A 22,105-nucleotide genomic window follows, 5' to 3' on the forward strand; every position below is an offset into this window, starting at 1 on the left:
CCTGGGCACTATGTGGGCTCAGGAGACTGACTCATTAAACTATTCCGATCCCAACACTCAAAGCCCTGAAGATTGGGACTCCACGATCATACAGGAATGGAATCCTTCCTCCCACCCCGTGAATCTCTCTTTTCTTGTCCGTAAAATGGGGACGAGTCCCATTCCCAGCGTTGCACTGAGAAGCAATGAGACGCTGCTAATTTGGCTCCAGAAAATGTTAAATGAACACCCACAACACACCTCATACTCATTTGTCAGAGGTAAAGCTCTTTAATCTCAGAGCGCCCCTCCCAACTCCCGATCCCGACCCTCCACTCTCTCCCCCACACCAGGGCCGGAGAGTGAGGCCCCCTGCCCCCCACCTTGGGTGGACGAGGGCCCTTTAAGGCACCTGTGGGGGTGGGGGGAGAGGGGCGGGAGCTGGTAACGTCCTGGATGCAAGGACGGGTTTGATTGGCAGGCTGTTGTGGGATGGAACCAATGAGAGGGTGTCAGACGCAGGAACAGGATCGGGCCATCCCTGAGGGGGCCAGAGGGACAATTGTCTGGACTTCGGCAAAAGACGACCCCAGCCCCAGTAGTGTAAAGAACGTAAATTTAAGGCCACAGGCCAATCCTGGGCACAGGAAGAGGGTTGGCCACGCCCCCAGAAGTGGAGCCAATCAGGTGGGGGAACTCAGGAAGGGTGATGGCTCTCTCGGGAGATTGGTCAAGCCCTTTACAGTGTTCGAGCCAATCAAGTGAAGGAGCTGCCCGTTCACTGTGCTGAAGTCGAGGGCCACTACCCAATCCTGGAGCTTGACTGTGCTCTTTCAGGAATGGAGCCAATGCCGTGCGAGCAAAGCCCTTGTTGCTAGGCAGAAAACGACGGAGTTGGCCAACTAGCCACGCCCCGATCGGGGAGCGAGACAATCCCTTAATAGAAAGAATCTGTCGCTGGGCAGAGAGAAAACAGACCCAATCAGGAAACTGGACAGGCCTCGCTCATCCGCGCGGGAGCGGTCGTGGGCTGGAAGGGCGGCGGGGGTTGGCAGATCCGGTCCCGGATCTGACTCGGATTGGCGGGCCCCGGGGGCGGGGCAGGGGTGTAGTGTGGGGGTGGGGCGGACGCCGGGCCGGGAAGCTCCCTGGGCCTCAGTATTTCCGCTTCAGCTTCTGGAAGTCGCTGGTGTTGAGCCGTGGCCGCGGCAGGTCCCCGAAGACCTGAGTGTCCTCGGCCTCCCGCAACACCAGCGCGCGCATGCTCGCCGCGATACGGTCCAGGTCCGGCGAGGAGGGCTGCGGGAACGGCGACACGGACGGGGTCAGAGCCTACACCCTGGGCTCCAGGTCCCCTCCTAGCACTTTTGCCCCTGCGATACCTACGGCCAGGAAGGCCCTTCACCCTGTTCTGCTCCATTTAGGGCTCTGCCACCCAACTCAAAACACCACCTCCTCCAAGAACCTTCCTGCTCCTCTCCTCCCCCCATTCTCGGTCTCCTATGTGCACACACAGAGGCCTGTCTCACCGCCGTCCTTCCACATAGTGGAAGTGCTGCCTGTCTGCTGACCATCACAGCTGTGTGTACCCAGAGGGTCTCACATCTAAGGATCCGGGTTCGGGATTCAGTCAGGTTCTAATCAGGCTTCTGCCACCCACTAGCTGTCAACAGGGATTTTACCTCCCTAGGTTTCAGTCTCCCCTTCGAAAAACGGGGCTGATAACAGGGTCTGAGATAATCAGCATAGTGATTGCTAAAGAAGGGTGAACGACCATGTCACCAGCGTCGTAGAGAAAGGAGCCCTCTCCCTGTCAGTCTCCACTGGGGAGGGGTCCTGTCATTCTGCCTGCAGCCCCAGCACCTAGTACTACCTCCCTTAGGGCCCCTGTCACCCTGAGCTGGGCCTGACGTCCACCGGAATGGGAGAGGCCACGAACAGAAGCTGGACCCGGGCCCTCTCGGAGGCCAGCCCAGGACCCAGCACTCAGGCCTCAAAGGTTCAGTTAATTAACTGTGTTTCCACCAATGACAAACAAGGACAGCAGCAGCTGATGGGCCCTGCTAGTCTGTAAATGAGGACACTGAGAGGTGTCACAGGGAGGGGGAACCATGGGATGCAAGGCCTCCTCCCTGCAAGTCCATAGCTCTTTTCCAAAAGTAAGCTAGGTTCCAATCCCAGCGCTGCCCCTTACGGGCTGAGTCTCAGGAAGTCATGTGTATTCTCAGTGCCTCAGTTTCCCCTCTGCTTCAGGGAGCTTTAGTGATGGGAGATAAGGACCCACCCAGGCCAGCCCAGGAACTCCATGTGTAGGACAGTGTGGGAGGGAGGAACAGAGGACAAGGGAGGTGGCACAAATTCCAGGAGGAGCCAGGAATATGTGGGGTGGGGGTGGAAGGTGATCTGACCCCTCTGAGCCTCAGTTTCCCCATCCGGAGGGGATACTAAAATACTTGTGCCCTGTGCAGACCACATATTCTATAAGTGGAGCTGTTCCTGGAAAGGAGAGGCTGCTTTCTCTACAAGGCACTGGGGCACATTACAAGGCTGCGATAGTTAAAACTGCAGGGCTCTAGCCCAAGAGCCAGCCTTATGAGTAGGAGGGGAGGATCAATCCTGAGAAACGTGGCATCCACGTCCGAGGGCTTCCTGGAGGAGACAGCTCTGAGCCCTTCCTGACATCCTCCTCCCCACCTCCCATTTGCCCCTCACCGGCCCGTTCTCCTCATCGGATGACCGAGCTTCTGTCCTCTTCTCCTTGAAGGCCCAGACGGGCACGGACACGGGCAGGGACTTGGCGTACTGCTGTGTGGGCAGGGCTGAGGCCGGGGGCACTGAGTAGGCTGGGGGCCCAGCGGGGGTCTCCTCGCTCAGGCTGCCATCTGGGAGAGAAGGTGGACTTCAGCCTCTGTCCCTGCCTTCCTCCCAGCTCTCCACCCCCCTCTCCAGGGATGGGGACAGCCTGTGACACTCACCATCCGTGCTCTCAGGGTCTGACTCGCAGAAGGGGGGCAGGTCCTGGAGCGTGGTATCCTCGTCCATCACAAAGAGTCCTGTGGATGGCATTAGAGGCCCAGGCCAGTTGAGTCCCGCTGGACTCCATGCGCTCTAGACTCCAGCCACTGCCACCGCCTCCCCGTTCCCTGCACTGGCCAGGCCCTTGCAAGCCTCGGGGCTTCTGGAATAATTATTCCCTCTGCCACGAACACCTTTTCCCTGGTTATCTGACTGGCCTTCGGCAGAAATAAATCCAGTTTCTCTCTATGTGGTACATCCCCAGGTGAAAGCAACTGGCTGGACGAACATGAAATCTGTAAGATCTGTTTGGGATGAACTGACTCAAAATACAGGCTGAGAGAAATATGAGATGATTATGATCCCTGTTTGACAAATGGGGACCCGGAGGCACAGAGAGATTCACTCACTTGCCCTTAGTCCCACATCTAATAAGTGGTGTCACCAGGATTTGAACCCAGGCCACCTGGCTCCAGAGTCTGTGCCCTTAACTCTATGAGGGTTTCTCCAGCAACAGTGAGGAAGTCAGCCATTGGTAGTAGCAGTAACAAATGAGTAACTACTTACTGGATCCCCCAACCACCCACTGCCGGAGAACTCCTACTCACTCTTCAAAGCCCTAATGTTACAGTGCAGTCTCTGGGAAGCATCCAACCTCCACGTTTCCCCCAATGCAGCTAGTCGCTTCTTCAGCTGTCGCTTGTATCCCTGACTCCTCTTTAACTCCTGTCTTTGCTCTCACAGGCATTAGGCACCCCAGATTTGGAAACAAGTTCTGTTCTACTCATGCACCCGGCTCAGGAGGCTCCCTCCCCCGCCATGGCCTCCACAGGGCACTGCTTCATGTCAGGACTCCAATTCCTTGGCCAGACCCAGAGTCCCTAGAGAAAAGACCCCAAGTTGGCTTTCTCTGTGCCCAGCATCTCCCAGCACAGAGCTGGCCCCCGGACGTGTTGGAAGGAAACTGAAGCTCAGAGAAGAGAAATGATTCGCTCAAGGTCACAGAGTGAGTCACAGGCAAGCCTGCAGCTTCCATGAACATTAGGGCTCAGAGACAAGCAAGCTGTACCCCTCCAGAAAAACCCACTGAGGAGGCAACTTACCAAGAACCACCCCGGCCCCTGCCCCTGCCCTTCTCACCTCCATTATCGCTGACGCCCAGCCGCTCCCCAGAGGTCTCTGTCTCCGTTGGCTCGTCCTCGTCCTCCTCATCTTCCTCCCTGGCTAGGGTAGGCCGGGGTGGGCTCCGTGCAGGGCTGGGCGGCTGCGGTGCTGGCGGGGGCACGGGGGGCCGGGCGGCGGCGGCAGCCCGGTGGGCCAGGGCGATGTCGTGGAGGCAGCGGCGGGCAGCCTCGGCCAGGGCCCCTCGACCGTGGGCTGCATAGGCGCAGGGGCCCGGGCGAGGGGGCGGGGGGGGCGCAGCCGTCAGCAGCACCAGCTCCGTGCCCGTCCGGGCCCGGAAGCGCTCGGCAGCCCCCACCACCGCCTCCCACAGCTCCTCGGGGCGCCCCGACGCCATCCGCGCCCTGCGGGGCAGAGCACGACACAGTGGGCTGAGGCTTCGCTGACTTCGCCGTCCACACCCAGCCCCGTGTGTCCACCAGCCCCTGGACTCCACCCCCATCCCTCCTCTCCACCTGATCCCAGCTGAGCTCCGCATCTTTCCCCCAGCCCCCTACTCCCCCAGGGCTCCTCCCTGTCCAGCCCTCCAGGCCCTGTCCTCAGCCCCCAGCCCCATCCCTCGTCCCCACAGCCCCGCTCTCTCCTCTTGGCCCTGCCCTGTCAAATACGGCAGCCATCAGCTACATGTGACTAGGGAGCACTTGAGATGTAACTGATCCAAAGTGAGAGGTGCCACGAGTGTGAAATCCACACGGGGTTTTCAAGACTTAGCACAAAAAGGTAGGATGTAAGATATCTCATGAACAATCTGAAGTTGATTAAATGTTGAAATGATCACATTTATTTATGCTGGCTAAATAAAATATAGGGTGAAAGTGAATTTCATCTGTTTTCTTTCCACTTTTTTAATGTGGCTCAAACAAGATTTGAAATTATATAGGTGGCTCAGATCATATTTCTGATGGACGGTGCTGCCCTGGACCATCGCCCCAGCCTCCAGTCCAGCTGGCACACAGCCCCCCAGGGGGTCCTTCTACCCCTGGAGCTGCCTCTGCTCCTCCCCCACATCCCCAGGACAAGGTCACAGCCCCTTAGCCCGGCACTGGAGGGCCTGCCCCCGGCCTCACATCCTTACACGCTCCTTCAGTCAAGGTGGACCCCCTCTACCTGGACCACTTGTCGTCCATGTACTTGTCACTCCTGCACTCACCCCTAGCTCAGGTGGGCCCCTCCCCACCTGTGGGCTCCCACAATGTCTGAGTGACCCCCATTCTAGCACATATCCCTCTGGGAGCACTGCCTAGATCCACATCCATTTCCCCAGCCAGTGTGGGCGTCCCCTGTCAGATTCATCTCTGAGACACCAGCCTTGCCCGGCACATGCCAGGTCTCAGAGAGCGGGGGTTGAGCAGAAAATGGGGTGCTGGCTGTCCTCTGCCCACAAAGCTCTTGCACTTCCTACAAGACTGTCCGGCAGGTCCTCTGGAAGTCTTCCCTGACCCGCAGGATGGATCAGATGCCTTCCCTAGACCCACAATGCCCTGGGCTACCTCCACTATAGCTCATGTCACACGAGCTTGTGACAGCTGTACCTCTGGCTGCCTCCTCCATCAGAGTATGAGCAACCCGAGGTCAGTGATCCGTGGCCCCAGGACAGTTCTGCCCTAAGCAGATAATCGGCTTGGATGCATCCCCTTACAAGGTGAGAAGAACAAGGGACAAGGGGCCTGGCTTCCTGCCCTGACTGCTGTGTGACCTTGCACCACTGAATGGCCTTCTCTGTGCCTGTCTTCTCCCTGTAAACCAGTGGTTGAGCTAGGCCTGCTGGGCCGCTGAGGAGCCTCCGCAGAGAGGCAGCAAGCTCCCCGTCACTGGAGGGATTCAAGCAGGGCTGTGATCTAGCCCTCCAGGGCTGTAGAAGTTTGATTTCAATTCGCAGGCCCTTTGTGACTCAAGATCATAGAAGCCAGTGTTTGCTGAGCACCTACTCTGTGCAGGAACTCTGTACCTGTCATCTCCCCTCCTACCTGACCCACAAAGGTGGGAGCTGTTACCTTTCATATGAGGCAGTTGAAGCTCACTGAGTACAAAGCCCTTGCAGTGAGGCACAACCAGTACCAGTCCTGACAGACCCTGAAGCAAGTTTATACCACACCTCCCACAGGCTATGCAGGGACCCGAGTGTGTCATCAACAATCTCATTCCACCCTCCCACCAGCCCTATGAGGGAGGAGCTATGATCACCCCACTTTACAGTTGCAAACGGAGGCCCGGGAGATTCAATATCTTGCCTGGGGTCATTCAGCTAGAGAGATGGACGGCTGGGACCTGGATCTGGCAACCTGTTCTTAATCCCAAATGCCATCCTGCCTACCTTATGAGGAAAGAGTTATGATCTCCTAGTCCAGATGGGAAAAGTGAGGCTCAGAGAGCTTAAGGCACTGGTCAGAAGGCACACAGCTAGAAAGGGCAGAAGTGGGGTGAAACTGCTGTCTGCCTGACTCCAAAACCCAACAGAACTGGGAGCTGCACAGGGTCTCACAGCCACTCCTTGGGTCATCCCCATCTGATGGAGGAAACTGAGGCTCAGGGCAGGGAAATGACTGGTCCAATGTCACAAAGCCTTGTAGTGCTAGGCCAGGGGGCTCTCACTCCCTTGGGACACCAAGATTCAACTCCTCTCTTAGACGACATCTCTAAGAGCAGATCAAACTCCTATAGCTTAGAATAGCTGAAAAGAGTGAAGTGGGAGTGAGTGGGTCATGAGGGTCCCACACACCTCAAAGAGGAGAAGGGTGATTCACTCAGACCTCTCTGCCTAGGCTTGGGAGCTCTCTGGCGTCGGTTACCCAACAGGAGAGTAGCCAAGCCAAGTACCCCACTGGAGAGTCTCCCATCCCTTCAGCTTCCGGAGGAAGTCCTGTATCTTCCAAGGAGCTTAGAGATGGAAGACCCCCCCTCCCCCCAAATGGAGGTGTTCAAGATTAGGGAGAGAGGGAGGTAAGACCTGTCCTCCACAGGAGGAGGAAGGGACAGGTAAGGTGACTGGCCTTTTAGGATGAGGTGAGGAGATGAAGTGAGGAAAGTGACTCCAGGAAGAGACGAGGAAAGAGGAAAAGTCCCCCAAGGAATGAGGGATGCTAGCGAAGTCCCCTCCAACCACCTGTCAAACTGGAAGTAAACCCCTCCCCCGCCCCAAGGTGGGAGGAACTCGAGGATGCACCCAGTGGCCGGGGGCAGGTTAATGTCTGGGGTCTTTCTCTGCCGCTCAGAGTCCCCACTTCGCCCGGGGGTCCAGGGAAAGACCCACTTCTCTAGGAAGAAAACAGGAAAGCCCGCCCAGGTGGGGGCCAGGACCGGAAGTCCCTCCTTTGGACGGGTGAGGGGCGCCCCGAGGCCCCACCGAGTAACCCCCCGACCCTGTGGACATGGTCCACGGCCAAAGTAAAGATCCTAGTGGGTCTAGAGACCGGAGGATAAGGCTGTCTAAGCGTTGCCTCGGGTCAGACACGACGGTTCCCGCGGGCGACACCTTTCCAGCGCTCAGCGTAGGGTCACTGGGCGATTTCTGCCCTCTGATCTACGCTGGCTATACCCCTCCCGCGAGCAGCTCGCCCTCCCAGCGCCCCTCTCCTCCGGACTGCCAAATTCTCCCCACACCGCGGTTCACAACGCCGCCTCCACTCACGTGCCCGTAGCCAGCATGGCCGGCCCGGCACCGTCGCCGCCCTCAAAAGACATGGCGGCGCCTTGCGTCACTTCCGCGTGGTTGGCCCACCTCCAATCTGCACACTCCGCCTCCCTTATCCCGGCCGCCCGAGACCAACATGGCGGCCACGGGGGCTACGCCGGATCACGGGGCAATAGCGACGGCACGGTGCCCATAAGAAAGATGGTGAAAGAAAAGCTTCAGCTTGCTCGGAAACATTTCCCCAATAAATGTGGGGAAAATGCGCACGCACACTCAGGACTACAGTATACTAATGCAAGCGACCTAACGTCCCTCCCCCATAATAACCTCTTCCACAGAACTGGTGGAAAGCAGGGCCCGTTAATGACATGGCAACCAGCCTGGCATCATTTGCCCATAATGTATATATGGGCTCTCTCTCCAGCCTATCCCCCTCAGCACCAAGGCTGGCAAAGATCCAACATGGCATCCTTTCTTGCTTCGGTTTGCCCAGCTTCAATATGGCGGCTCAGAACGCTTTCTCTCGCCGGTGACTCAGGAATTCGTCTGGGACCGCTTCGTCTCCGGGGATACTGACGGCTTCATCCCGTTAACCCGAGTCCTTCGGGGCCTCGTGGGATGTACAGCTCCTCTCACCTTTTTCTTTAACTGTTTCTCTCTTCCAGGACCTTGCTTTCGCGCCCCGCAGAGAGATGGGACTGCCCCGCATTAACATGGCCGCAACTGACCGGCCTTGTCCGTGCCCTCCAGCAAAATGGCATCTCTTTGGCTTCGATGCCAGTACACAATATGGAGAAAGGAGTAGGCCTTTCGGAGCCAGTTTGAGCGAGGGGGTGGAGCTCTTGGCCCCCTTGTTTACTTCTCCTTTAGGACTGTTTTACTGTGCCTGCGCACTGGCCGCTCCACCTTTAACGTCTGTGACGTGACTTGAAACCTCGTGGTTCAAGTTTAACCACCCCATTCTGAAAAATGGTTACACCCATTCCTATTCCAGAACAGATGGGGACGCCACCACTGTCTGGGCTTGAGGGGAGTCTCCTATCCGGATGTGACAGCACGCTGACCCGGAAAAGGAGGGAGCCGGGGCAGTGAGGCCTCGGCCGCGGCTATGGAGGGCGCCGGTTACAGGGTAAGCACTGAAGACGCATTCTTTAGCTTCTGTCTATGCGAAACGCCGCCCTCCGGTGGTCTGCTTCTTTCTCAGGCCTTGCAGGGACTCTGGGAGCCCAGCACCTCCTTAACAAGCACACCATTCCCTTAATAAACGCGCTGTCACCCTTCCTTCCACTGCCCTAGGGAGACCCATATCATTTAGCCCCGCCCCCTGGGCCTCGCCCAGTTTGGAATGCACTCCCCCTTTCTCCCTTCCCCATCCTCCGGAGTGCCAGAGAAGCCTGGATCTATACAGGCTTCACTCCGGGCCCCATCCCCTAGGTAAATGTACCCGGGCCCCGCCCCCTGGTGAATAGCTCCTCCCCCGAGTCTGCTCCCATTGGCTCTCTTTAGGGCCCCGCCCCCTTGAGCGTCTTCCCACGCTTGGGCCCCGCCCCTCAATGGTCCCGTTCCTAGGTGGTATTTGAGAAAGGAGGCGTGTACCTGCACACCAGTGCCAAGAAGCACCAAGACCCGGACTCCCTCATCGCCGGCGTCATCCGTGTTGTGGAGAAGGTAGGCCGGGAGAGAGCAGGGCTCGAGCAGGCCCAGAGCAGGATGGAGGCGACATCTGTAGGAGTATAGTGTGGAGATCAGCAATGAGACGTTAGGAAGGAGAGGTGGCTTTCTAAGGCTGAGGGTCCAGAACTGGGAGGAAGTTTGGAAATACGGTTTGGGGAGTTTGGAGGGAAGCCCCCCCCAACCCCTCTTTTTTTCACTCAGGACAATGACGTCCTCCTGCACTGGGCTCCTGTAGAGGAGGCTGGAGATTCCACCCAAATCTTCTTCTCCAAGAAGGTAGGCTACTCTTGCTTCCCCTTTCTCCACTTGCTTTTTTTCTAGGTCGGGGCAGTGGAAAGCATTTGAAGGACTTGAATACAATTCCAGACCAACCCTAGGAGCATGTGTGGTCCTGGTTGGGACCTAAGTTCTCTCTGTTCCTCACTTTCCTCTTCTCTGTGAAATGGGGCTGAAGATGCCCATTCACGGAAAGAAAGTAGACGCTATGAGATTTGTGGCCATGGGGGTAGCTGCCTGCCTCCTCACCCCCTTTGCTTCTTGGGAGAGCTCTGCCAGGGTGCAAGAGGACAACTCAGCCTGTGGATTCAGGTTCCACGGGCTCTCAGCCCATAAGGACTTGACGGAGTGTGGCATTTTCTCTTGGGCAGTCCTGCCATCATGTCCAGAGAGGGAACAAGACCCGACAGAGGCTACTCATCCACTTCGCCAAGATTCCTTCTTTCCCCGGGTACAAGACCTCGCCCTTCTCATTTCCAGATGTCTCCTTGTCAGGCCCTTGTGCTGCATGGTGCTGGGACCCAGAGATGAATCCAACCCAGACACTGCCTAAGTCCTCCCTCACCCCTCATTCTGTTTTTGAAAAATTGAGGCACGATGAGAGGAAGCCTCATCCTCTCATCCTCTCCTGAGGTCAGAAAAGCTAGGAAGTACTGGAACTTGGATTTGAACCCAAACATACTGATTCCAGAGCACGTCTCTTTCTGGGGAGCAGACATTTGGGCTGGGACTCTAAAGCTGAGAAGCAGGCAAGAATATATTTCAGCGGGGACTTCCCTGGTGGTCTAGTGGTTAAGACTCTGTGCTTCTACTGCATGGGGCACGGGTTCGATCCCTGGTTGGGGAACTAAGATCCCGCATGCCACGCAGCACGGCCAAAAAAACAAAAGAATATGTTTCAGGGACAGCAGGAAGAAGGGTGTTTCAGGGCACAACGGAACGTGGGACGTCTCTGTAGAGGGTTTTGCTGGAAAGATGGTTGGGCCTGAAATGCCTGGCTGAGAAGCTTGGACCCTGTTCTGGGGACCAAGGTGAGCCTTGGGAGGGGAAAGGTATGGGTATGGAAAGCCCCATCTGGGGGGTCATGTGGGAGATGGATGGAAGGACCAAATGGAGGGAGATTGGGGGCTGGGAGGTCAGGGAGGAGGCCAGTGTGATGGGCCAGGAAGAGAGGATGAAGCCTCAGCTGGGGCCCTGGGGTTTCAAATGGAGATTCCAGAGCCTCCCCTATGGAAGTTGAAGCAGCAGCAACCAGGATTTTGCATTTTCACCAACCTCACAGGCAGTCTGAGTGCCTTTCTTGAGAATATTGCTGTTCTCCTTGGCGCTCTTATTTTCAAATAACAGAAACCCACTGAGATGGGCATCAGTGGGAAGGGCACATATGAATTCAGGATACATTCAGCTCCAAGGAACACAAAACTGAGCTGACAACACAGTGAGCAAACAAGTTTGTTTCTTTCACCTCATAAGACTCCAAAAGGTATGAGGCTGCTGTCCTTGGTTAGTGATATCAGGGCCTGGATTGCTGAGAACCTACTGTGCTTGCTCTAGTGGTGTGTAAATGACCACTTCAGCTGCAGCCATTGCGTCTGCCTTTTAAGGCAGGAAAAAGGGGCCAGCAGGGTACCAATCGTATCTGTCCTTTTTATCAGGAAAAACAAGAGATTTCCCAGAAACCTTCTCATGAGTTAGGAGTTGCATTTGGTTGTACGTAATAGAAACAGGAATACCAGCGACCTAAACAAGATAACAGCTCATTTCTCTCTTTTTACAAAGCCCAGAAGTCAGCAGTATAGGTTCATATGTTATCAATGACTCAGCTTCCTTCCAACTTTGCTCTGTGATCCTCAGCATGTGGCATCCATCCTCAACATGTGGCATCTGTCCTTAAGGCTGCCTTCTGGTCCAGAAGGGCTGCTGGAGCTCCAGCCTTTTTAACTGTTTTTGTTCACTCTACATGTGCATCTCAGGTTGGCAAAAGAGCTCTGCTCATCATGATTACTCAAGGAAGCATGCTGCTAGAGCAGCCAGCATCTTAAAGGTCTCATTCCTTGTGGCAGAGGGAAAGAGATCTCTAGAAGTCTTTCCCTGGCAGTTAAACAGTCCATCTTGGAAGTGATATATCCCAGCCCTTTGGCCAGAACGAGTTGCATGTCTCCACTCAGCCAGTAGAGTTCAATGAGCTGTAATCCTACTGTATGCCGAGGGGCGGAGAGCTGCAAATATTTGACAAACAACACTACTAATTATCATTATTTTGTGTAAACATTGGCAAAGTTATCAAATTCTTCATGTCACAAAACAGGGAGGGCACAGATGGCTTTGCCAGGGGCTGGTTTGGCAGCTTATGGACAGGTGTCCCTGCCATTCCTTGGCCTTCCTTTCATGGCCCTGGTTGGCTGCCACAGTTCCAAACACCATGTCCTCCCTTGACAGCACATAGAGGCTAACCTGAATAGGGTGTTCACTCCTGTAGGTGCCTTTTTATCAGGAATTCCCTTCTGCAAACTCCTGCAGATGTGCCCTCAGCTTCCACTGGCCAGAGTTGGGTCCCTAGGCCACTCAGAAATGCAGGGAAGGCTGGGAAAGTGGATATTGGGATATTTCAGCTTCTGTTGCGGGAGTGGCTTGTCAGTCTGGAATATCCAGCAGAAATGGCTGTTGGGTAGACTCACAGTCTTGAGTCTTTCGAATCATGCAGGGTTTTACTGCAGGAGTCACAAAACACTCCAGTTACTTTAAGCAGCAAGGGGTTAAATGCAGAGATGTGGAGGCTTACAGAATTTTCACAAAAGCTGGAGGAATAGAACTGACGCTGCAGAACTGACCTGCCAGGGGAGCTGCCATCCAGTGAGGGCAGGGCTGTAGGGAATGGGACTGTCACTAGAGTTGTCAAATTCGAGAATACTACCATCAGGGCTGCTAATCGGCCCCACTGCTGCCCCAGTTACCGCTCTGTGTGCAGGAAGATGAAGACAGAGATAAGACTCCTCCTTTTTCCTTGTCAGCCAAACACCAGCCAGAGTGGCAGGAAGTTGCCCTTATCTAATTTCCACTTTGTAGATCTGAGTGCATCTGATTGGTAGGCTCTTATGCCTGGAACGCAACTTCAGGGGAGCCTGGGAAATTTTTACCTTTCTAGCCTTTCCTATAGAGGAAGAAGCTACATGAGCTGTGAATTCTTTCACAGTTGCTGCAGTCCTCACACATTTTGTCCCCTCCCTGCCCTCCTCCATGGCTCATGGCCGGCATCATCGGCTTTTACTGCACTCTGACCCTCAGCATGGCCCAGCTCTGCATGGTTTCCCTGAATCTGCCCAACAGGCCCCTGAGCTCATGTCAATAAAAGCAGCCACCAGCTGGCCCCATGCTGGGCACTTCATATTATGCGAGCCAGCTATTTTTTTCTTTTATTCAGATAGAATTCACTTACCATCAGACTCAAAAAAATTCAAGCTTCATGAAAACTTAAAATTGTCAAAGTGCATAATTCAGTGGTTTTTAGTATTCACACATGTTTGCAACCATCACCACCGTTTAATTCCGGAACATTTTATCATCCCCGAGAGAAACCCTGTACCTGTACTCCCCGTCTCCAGCTCCTGGCAACCACTAATCTACTTTCTGTCTCTATAAATTTACCTATTCTGGATATTTCATATAAATGGAATCATACTCTGTGTGGTTCTTTGTGACTGGCTTCTTTTATTTAGGTTGCTTTCAAGGTTCATCCGTATTGTAGCATCAATTGGAACGTCTTTCCTTTTTATTGCTGAATAAAATTCTATTGTATGGATCTACCCATTTTGTTAATTCATCAGTTTGATGGACAGTGGGTTGTTTCCACTTCTTGGCAGTCATGAATAATGCTGCTGTGAACATTCATGTGTCGGTTTTTGTGTGGGTGTTCATGTTTATTTCTCTGGGGTGTATACCTAGGAGCGGAATTGCTGGGTCATATAGTAATTCCATGTTTAACTTTTTGAGCACCTGCCAGACTGTTTTCTACAGTGGCTGCACCATCTTACAATCCTACCAGCAGTGTAAGAGGTTCCAGTTTCTCCACATCCTCACCAACACTTGCTATTGCCTGTCTTTTTTTATTCTAGCCATTCTAGTGGGTGTGAAGTGGTATCTGATTGTGGTCCTGATCTGAGTTACTCTAGTAACTACTACCTACTTATTTTAAGGACAGCGACCTCCGGCAGTCTGACTGCAAAGCACCCCAACCCCTGCCTAGCTGTCTGCTTTCCACGTGGGGGTGCTTTGGTTAGAGCCACCATGAGACTTGGCTTCAAGTCCTGGCACATTCCCTGGCTGCACTGGGTGACCGACCCTGAGAGCAAGTGCTGTGCCCTCTTTGTGCCTCAGTTTCCCTCTTTGTTCAATGGGGCTATCTCCCAGGGTGGCCTCGAGGCTCAGATCTGGAAACTCTGAATCCACAGTCCCTCAGTCTCTTTTCCTGTCTTCCCCCAAGGACACCAGTGGGGGAGACTCCTGCACCTCTGAGGAGGAACCAACCTTTGACCCCGGCTATGAACCCGACTGGGCCGTCATCAGCACCGTGTGGCCACGGCCCCGCCACTCAGAGCCCACGAGAGGTAGACTAAGCTGGTGCCCCTGGGGGGGCAGGCGGAGACACGACTTACCCTCAGTGGTCATGGCTCCATGGGCTTTGCTGCCCACGGTCAAGATGGCCGCCCACACTGGCCTCCAGTCCCAGGAGAGGGGGTGAGGGGTGCAGGGTGGTCCCCAGCCCAGGTCCAGCGTGGCCGGCGTCTCTGGGGTTTGCAGCTTTGCTCATCAGGCCGGGCTCCCTGATTGGCTGTGGGCACCTCCACGTAAGTCCTGCCCATGGAATTTTCCAGGCTGTGGCGGTGTGACGGTTGCAGGGTGACGGGGTAATTCGGGCCATCCTGGAGTCGCACACAGGGTGCTGGGGGCACCAGAGGAGGTATCTAGCCCCCGAGGGGGCAGAGACGTCTTCCAGGAAGAGGTGGTGCCACCGCCTAGCTCTGAAGGCTGCTTGAGAGTTTCCTCTCCCTGCAGAGAGCAGCGGGGGCAAGGCCAGAGGTGTGGGGCACTAGGTGTGTTTAGGAAACCACAGCCTTTTCGTTGTGGCTTGAGAGGGGTCTAGAGTGAAGAGAGGGTCAGAGGTGAGACAGGCAGGGTTGGGGGGGGGCAGGGGACAGATGTGGGGAGCCTGGGGAGATTTGGGGGCAGGCATGCGTCCCCCAGGCTCCCCTCCAGTTTTACTGGGTTCCTTTCCCAGAGGGCCTGGGGCTGGCTCGCAGTGGGCTCTGAGGAGATGCCTGAGCCACCTCTGGCTCCACACGCCCCCGCCCCCCGCCCCCCGCCTGCTCCCGACGCTGCTGTCCCCCTAGGTGCAGAGCCCAGCTCCCCCCGGGGCTCCTGGGCCTTCTCCGTGAGTCTGGGGGAGCTCAAGTCCATCCGCCGTTCCAAGCCGGGCCTCAGCTGGGCATACCTCGTCCTGGTCACGCAGGCCGGAGGCTCCCTGCCCGCCCTGCACTTCCACCGCGGGGGCACCCGCGCCCTGCTCCGCGTCCTCAGCCGTTACCTGCTGTTGGCCAGGTGAGCCTTGTCCCAGGCCCCACCCCTCCAGGGCTGCAGCCTGACTCCCTCAGGGCTGTGAAAGTAACACAACCCAAACTGATTTAAAGGCAGGAAAAAGAGACTTGAGAGGCGCGTGTAACCGTGAAATCAAAGGGCAGTTTGACATCAGGCGGGACCCGGGTCCCAGAATGCAGAAGGAGTTGCTCTTTTTCCTTCTGAGTTTGCTGTCATTCTCTGGGGGCCCCGGTGGGTAGAAAGCACCTCTTTCCCACGTTCCAGCAGCATCCTGGCGCTGCTTCTCGTTGGCCTGTCCCTGAGTCAGTCACCCTGGCCAGGGAGGTGGAAGGCCCTCGTTGACCAGCCCTGGGCCCTGTGCCATCCCTGGGGTCCAGCTGTGGTCTCAGGCCTGAGATGAGGGATTCCCCAAGGGCAGTCGGGACACTGAGAAGAAAAAAAAAAGCGGGGCCCCCTGCGTGTGTGTCACCCAGACGCCCTTCCCGCAGCTCCCCGCAGGACTCCCGCCTCTACCTCGTCTTCCCGCATGACTCCTCGGCCCTCTCCAGCTCCTTCCACCACCTCCAGCTGTTTGACCAGGACAGCTCCAACGTGGTGTCTGTGAGTCCCCGGCGCCGGGCTGGCCGGTGTGGGCAGGGAAGGGCGGGCCGTGCAGGCCAGGCGGGGAGGGTGGACGGTGACCGCCCCTCGGCCCTGTCCCCAGCGCTTCCTCCAGGACCCCTACTCCACCACCTTCAGCAGCTTCTCCCGTGTGACCAACTTCTTCCGGGGAGCCCTGCAGCCGCACCAGGAGGGGGCCTCCCCTGACCTGCCTCCAGGCCCCGATGACGAACCCGAGCCTGGGTTCGAGGTCATTTCCTGTGTGAGTATCAGGGTGGACGCTGCTGCTCTTTGGCTGTCACCATGGGCATGGGACTGCATTTCCCTGGGCCTCTGTTTCCCCAGTGAGATGGGGATAATAACAGCACCGCCCTCATCGGGTTTCATGAGTGACTTGGTGGAAGGTGCTTGTAGCCTGTGCACCTGGTGCCTGTTATTACTGGGGGGGCTTTCCTGACTTGGGGGGTGACTTTTTCACTGACCCACCCAAGGAGATGCTTCCCGCCCCGAATGTTCTGTCCGTCCGTGCAGCTAAGAAGGGCTCTGAGCTGACTCGGAGTGGCCCGCGGTGGGGCTGGGGATCACTGCTGGGCCGAGGCCCTGGGCTCACTCGTCCTGTGTCGCGCAGGTGGAGCTAGGGCCGAGGCCGGCTGTGGAGCGGGCGCCTCCGGTCACAGAGGAGGAGTGGGCCCGCCACGTGGGCCCCGAGGGCCGCCTGCAGCAGGTCCCTGAGCTGAAAGCCCGCATCTTCTCGGGGGTGAGGAGCCGAGTGGGCGGGCAGGCCTGGGCAGGGTCGGCGGGCAGCCAAGGGGAGGCCCATCTGAGCTGCCCTCTGCCCTCCAGGGTCTGAGCCCCAGCCTGCGACGTGAGGCCTGGAAGTTCCTCCTGGGGTACCTGAGCTGGGAGGGCTCAGCCGAGGAGCACAAGGCCCACGTGCGCAAGAAAACGTGAGTGGGACGCCGTGGCTGCTGCCCTGCTGCACTCCAGCCTCTGGCCTCCTGAGTCGACTGGAGGTTTCTGATCAACAGCATGTCCCAGTGGGCGGCCCGGCACTGGCGCGCTCCGCGTGCACAGACGGGCCGTCGACCTGAGCACAGCGGGGACAGAGGCAGTGGGCCAGGCCCTGCCCCTGTAGGGCCCGTAGCCCACCTCCGATGCCGCTTTCATTCGGGCGCCGTGCCGTTTCAGTGGTCACCGCTTTGCAGCGGGCTTCCTAACCCCATGGGGCCACCTCTCGTTGTTCCTGGTGTATCTTGTGCCTCTGCTGTGTGTCCCGGTTCCTGCCCCTGGTGCTCTCTGTCCAATGCGGGTGACAGACTTTGAACAACAACAACAAAAAAATCCCACAGGGTGTTCTGTGTCATGAGAGATGTGGGGAAGGGGAAGCACAGGGGCGGTGACCTAGGCTGAGCCCTGTAGGATGAGGAGGCGGGGGGTGGGGGTGTCCCTACATCTCACCCCTCCCCTCCCCTCAGGGACGAGTATTTCCGCATGAAGCTGCAGTGGAAATCTGTGAGCCCGGAGCAGGAACGGAGGAACTCACTGCTGCACGGATACCGCAGCCTCATTGGTTGGTGGGGGGCAAGGGTGGGATGGTGAGACCAGGAACAGCCGGGAGGGACCCGAGGGAGCCCCCTGTCTCCCTGAGAGCAGGAGCGAGGCCATCTGTAGGGATGGAGGGGGAGTGAGACGGGGGTGAGCAGGGATGTGTGGCCCTGGGGTCGGGGATGGGGGGAGCACGGGAGGGGAGCCAGGCTCCGTAGGTTCAAATCTACCACCTACTCACTGTGAGATCTTGGCAAGTGATTCTGCCTCCCTGGGCCGCAGTCTCCCCGTCTGTTGATGGTTTAGTAACTGTCAGCTGCTGGGAGGGTGTGGCGAGCTGGTGAGCGTGAAGCACAGCACCTCACATGAGAGCGTTCGAGATGGTCTCTGGACGACCCACACCTGCCTAGGTGTGCTGGCGGCCGGCCGGCAGGGACAGGGCGCACCTTTCACGCCTTTGCACTTTGCCCCCTGTCCCCACAGAGAGAGATGTGAGCCGCACCGACAGGACCAACAAATTCTACGAGGGCCCCGAGAACCCGGGGCTGGGCCTGCTGAACGACATCCTTCTTACCTACTGCATGTACCACTTCGACCTCGGTGCGGCACAGCCCGGGGGAGTTGCTGGGGGCTGGCCTTGCGGGGGGAGCGCACTGCAGGCCTCGGCTGGGACCTGACCCCATGTCCCCCCAGGCTACGTCCAGGGCATGAGTGACCTTCTCTCCCCGATCCTCTACGTCACTCAGAACGAGGTGGATGCCTTCTGGTGTTTCTGTGGCTTCATGGAGCTCGTGGTGAGGCTCGGCAGGGGAGGGAGACAGGCCCCCTCAAAAGCTGGGGTCTGGCTCCTCACGTGGCCCTCCCTCCCACAGCATGGGAACTTTGAGGAGAGTCAGGAGACAATGAAGCGGCAACTCGGGCAACTCCTGCTCCTCCTGAGGGTGCTGGACCCTCCGCTCTGCGACTTCCTGGGTACGTGTCTCGGCGGGTAGGCAGGGGATGATGGTGGGACCACAGACCTTGCTGCAGAGTCTCTGGGAGTGGCCACAGACAATGTCCAGGATGTTTGGACATGGTGCAAACGAGAAACATCCCCACAGAACCCAGAATTGATATGTAAAAGCAGGACTGCGGTTTGGAGCAAAACCTCAGCGAATGCAGATGTGGGTCCCCTACCCCTGCCAGACGCGCCCCTGCTGCCGGCTGAGGTGGCTCCTTCGTGTCCTGTCAGACTTTTCAGATGAAGGACCTGGGCGCAGCTCCTCGCACTCCTCATCTCCAACCAGCTCTTATCTCCAATCACCCCTGAGCCGGGATTGGAAACTGGCTCTCTGGGCTCCTGGGGCGGGGACTGCTGCATTTCGGCTTTAAAATTTGACTGCATTGCTTGTTCAATGTAAAAAATGCAGGGAATTCACGTAAAGAAAAGAAAGTTAAAGTTGCTGTTGCTCGTACTATTTTTTTTGAATGCAGATAATGATAAGCTAATTTATTTATTTTTTTTAATATTTGGCTGTGTTGGGTGTTTGTTGCTGTGCGTGGGCTTTCTCTAGTTGTGGCGAATGGGGGCTACTCTTCATTGTGGTGCGCGGGCTTCTCATTGTGGTGGCTTCTCTTGTTGCAGAGCACGGGCTCTAGGTGCGCGGGCTTCAGTAGTTGTGGCACGCGGGCTTCAGTAGTTGTGGCACGCGGGCTCAGTAGTTGTGGCATGTGGGCTCTAGAGCGCAGGCTCAGTAGTTGTGGCGCACGGGCTTAGTTGCTCCACGGCATGTGGGATCTTCCTGGACCAGGGCTTGAACCCGTGTCCCCTGCATTGGCAGGCAGGTTCCCAACCACTGAGCCACCAGGGAAGCCCTACATCATCAGTCTTATCGACTACGTGGTGTTCTGTCCATCTTAATGACGTATAAGAATAGATTTAACCTGACCTGCTGGACTTTTAGGTTATTTGTAGTTCTTCACCGTGATGAATCTATATTCGTGGATTATTTTTTTAGGTTAAATTCCAAGAAGTGATATTATGTCCAGTGCAGTACATATTTTTACATCTTTTGAAACATTTGTCTCCATCACTGCTTTCCCAGAAAGTTCTACCAGCTTACGTTTTTGCTAGCAGTGTACACGAGGGCCAGTTTCCTCACACCTCCCCCAGCTTTGGATGTTGAGTAGATTTTTCTCCCTGAGTGGACTGGTCTTACTGCCTCCCTTCCACGTGAGGGTGGGGACCACGGGGCTAGCTCACTTCATCTGGAGCCTGGAAGGCAGGATGGGAAAGGTTCCTGCTGACGCCGAGCATCCCTGCGCCCGCTCTGAAGCGCCCCCTCCACTTGCCTGGACTGGTGCGGGTTCTTACAGCCAGGGTGACTTCTTAGAGTCCAGTCCGACCACCGGGCGCCCTGTGAATTAGAGCGGGGTTGGAGTCGATTTTGAGCTTGCTTTCAGCTGAGTGCTGCCCCTCCCACCGCTGTCCTCCCCTAGACTCCCAGGACTCTGGCTCTCTCTGCTTCTGCTTCCGGTGGCTGCTCATCTGGTTCAAGAGGGAATTCCCCTTCCCGGATGTCCTTCGGCTGTGGGAGGTGAGCCAGCCAGTTTGGGTGGGAGGGCTGAGAAGGAGAAATGGATCGGCTGTACTGCCAGTGGGTGGGGCAGGGAGGTTGGTGGGAGGTGGGCAGGGCGTGGGGCAGACCTGGGTGGGACCTGAGGCAGAGGCTTTGCAGTGACCCCTCCCCTGGGCACCGCTAGGTGCTGTGGACGGGGCTCCCTGGCCCCAGCCTGCACCTGCTGGTGGCCTGCGCCATCCTGGACATGGAGCGGGACACGCTCATGCTTTCAGGCTTCGGGTCCAATGAGATCCTCAAGGTGAGACCCTGGCTCCCTCCCAGTCCCCTCCCTCCCCCTGCCCATCCTGACCTGTGTGGAGAAGACACATCACCTGGGTGTAAACTCCATGGAGGCTGGCCTTGCCCCTGTGCCACAGTACCTTTCTGTAGTAGGTACTCAAAATTGGATTGTTGAAAGTATGATTGGCTAAGCTGTGAGCACGGTGGCCAGGAGACGGGGTCTGTCTGTCTCCTACCCCATCTTATCCCTGGCTCCCTGCAGTGTCCTCACAGAGCATGTGGCCCATGCATGAGTGGGCCACCTGCCCCTGCCCCAGTGCATTAATGTGGGGCGGGGCCGCGGCGGTGGGGCTCGGTGCCCTTTCCCTTCCGTGAATACTGCGCCTGGCAAGCAGCTGGAGAGAACATGACCTCTCCTGATCCCCCAGCTCCACTGTGAGCCCCAAGAGGGCCAGCCCGGTCTGCCTTCCCTCAATCGTATGCCGGCACGAGGCACAGAGTAGGCGCTCGGGCGGTGGTGGCTGGGTGCTTGCAGGCAGGCAGGCCTGACCCACCCCCGCCCGCAGCACATCAACGAGCTGACCATGAAGCTGAGCGTGGAGGACGTGCTGACGCGGGCCGAGGCCCTCTACCGGCAGCTGACCTCCTGCCGGGTGAGTCCCTGACCCCTCCCGATAGCCCCCCAACCCCCAGCAAACCTCTGACTTCTCGCTTCCTACCCGCCAACCCTCCAGGAGCTGCCCCACAACGTGCAGGAGATCCTAGGCCTGGCGCCCCCCGCAGAGCCCCAGAGCCCCTCGCCACCTGCCTCCCCACTGCCGCTGTCGCCCACCCGCGCCCCACCGGCTCCGCCGCCCCCCGCGGACACAGTCCCGCAGCCTGACAGCAGCCTGGAGATCCTGCCAGAGGAGGAGGAAGAGGAGGAATGTGCGGACTCTTAACTGTGGTGGGCGAGGCGGCCTGCTCAGTACCAGACACTTTATCCAGCTCCCCCCCACGACCCCACCCCTCCCGGAAGCTGGGGAGGGGAGGCGCAAAGAGGGGCGGGGCTCTCCACCAGGCCTCCCTTCTCTTAGCTGGCTTCTTGAAACTGACACTTTCCTATCTAGTTGGCCTCGAGTAGGTGGAGGAGGGAGGCCACCATGTTGGCTTGGCTCTGGATGGAGAGGGGGTGGTGGCTCGTGGTCTCCTCTGACCACTGTGCAGAGTCGATGTCTGAACACTGTGACCCTGATCCGGCCAATGAGGCCTAAGAGGAGGCCCCTTGGGGGTGAGTGGTGGCGGTTTGTGGAGGCAGGGCTCCCTTACCTGCCTGAGTCTGGGGCTTTTGGAGGAGTTAGGATGGGGTGCTGGGGTGCAGGGGCACACCCCGGACATAACCGAGATGGAAGGGCCTGCGGGGCTGCTTCCTCTGGGGCCCTGCCTACCAGCTTCTTGTTATGAGAAAAATAAACTCGTGTTTAACCCAATGTCAGCTGGGCTTTTTGTTACTTACATAAGGATCCCGCTGTGTCGTGACAGCCGTGGTGGGCACTGTGATTAACGTTTACCAGTGGCGCAAAGCGGTGTCCATCCTGTACCTCCTACTCCCCCAAACGGAGCCCACGGCCCAGGAAGAAGTAGGACAGCTTCTGGGGCTCCAGGACAGGCGCAGCCCCTTCTACCAAGAGGGCTAATGGTTTTGCTCCCTGCAAACTGGGGAAGCAACTGAGCCAGGGAGGGGGCGGGACCACACTGCTGTTGCCAAAAATACTTTAATATTGGGTCCTCT

At 57.1% G+C, this 22,105-nt stretch overlaps 2 protein-coding genes across 3 annotated transcripts; one reads left to right on the top strand and one right to left on the bottom strand.

The window, feature by feature from the left end:
• Window positions 1-1,042: 1,042 nt before the first annotated feature.
• AKT1S1 (AKT1 substrate 1) lies at window positions 1,043-8,598 on the bottom strand. 2 transcript variants are annotated; one of them, XM_057533674.1, is made up of 5 exons: window positions 8,444-8,598; window positions 4,135-4,520; window positions 2,955-3,032; window positions 2,692-2,861; window positions 1,043-1,278 (listed from the first exon to the last, which is right to left on the bottom strand). In XM_057533674.1, exons 2-5 carry the CDS (start codon window positions 4,511-4,513, stop codon window positions 1,135-1,137), a joined length of 771 nt encoding a protein of 256 aa, XP_057389657.1. In that variant the 5' UTR covers window positions 4,514-4,520; window positions 8,444-8,598; the 3' UTR covers window positions 1,043-1,134. The 2 variants fall into 2 exon arrangements, with proteins under 2 accessions (XP_057389657.1, XP_028022967.2); XM_028167166.2 differs by lacking the exon at window positions 8,444-8,598 and adding an exon at window positions 7,805-7,895.
• Window positions 8,599-8,703: 105 nt separating this feature from the next.
• On the top strand, window positions 8,704-21,803 carry TBC1D17 (TBC1 domain family member 17). The gene is made up of 17 exons (XM_007184934.3): window positions 8,704-8,936; window positions 9,377-9,475; window positions 9,683-9,757; window positions 14,238-14,361; window positions 15,145-15,352; window positions 15,838-15,949; window positions 16,053-16,211; window positions 16,578-16,706; window positions 16,793-16,896; window positions 17,425-17,519; window positions 17,978-18,094; window positions 18,188-18,288; window positions 18,367-18,466; window positions 19,973-20,070; window positions 20,237-20,353; window positions 20,901-20,987; window positions 21,069-21,803. The coding sequence occupies exons 1-17, from the start codon at window positions 8,916-8,918 to the stop codon at window positions 21,273-21,275; spliced, it is 1,953 nt and encodes a 650-aa protein (XP_007184996.2). The 5' UTR covers window positions 8,704-8,915; the 3' UTR covers window positions 21,276-21,803.
• Window positions 21,804-22,105: the final 302 nt, after the last annotated feature.

The sequence above is a fragment of the Balaenoptera acutorostrata genome, chromosome 19 (assembly GCF_949987535.1).
Source record: "Balaenoptera acutorostrata chromosome 19, mBalAcu1.1, whole genome shotgun sequence".
NCBI classification, from domain to species: domain Eukaryota; kingdom Metazoa; phylum Chordata; class Mammalia; order Artiodactyla; family Balaenopteridae; genus Balaenoptera; species Balaenoptera acutorostrata.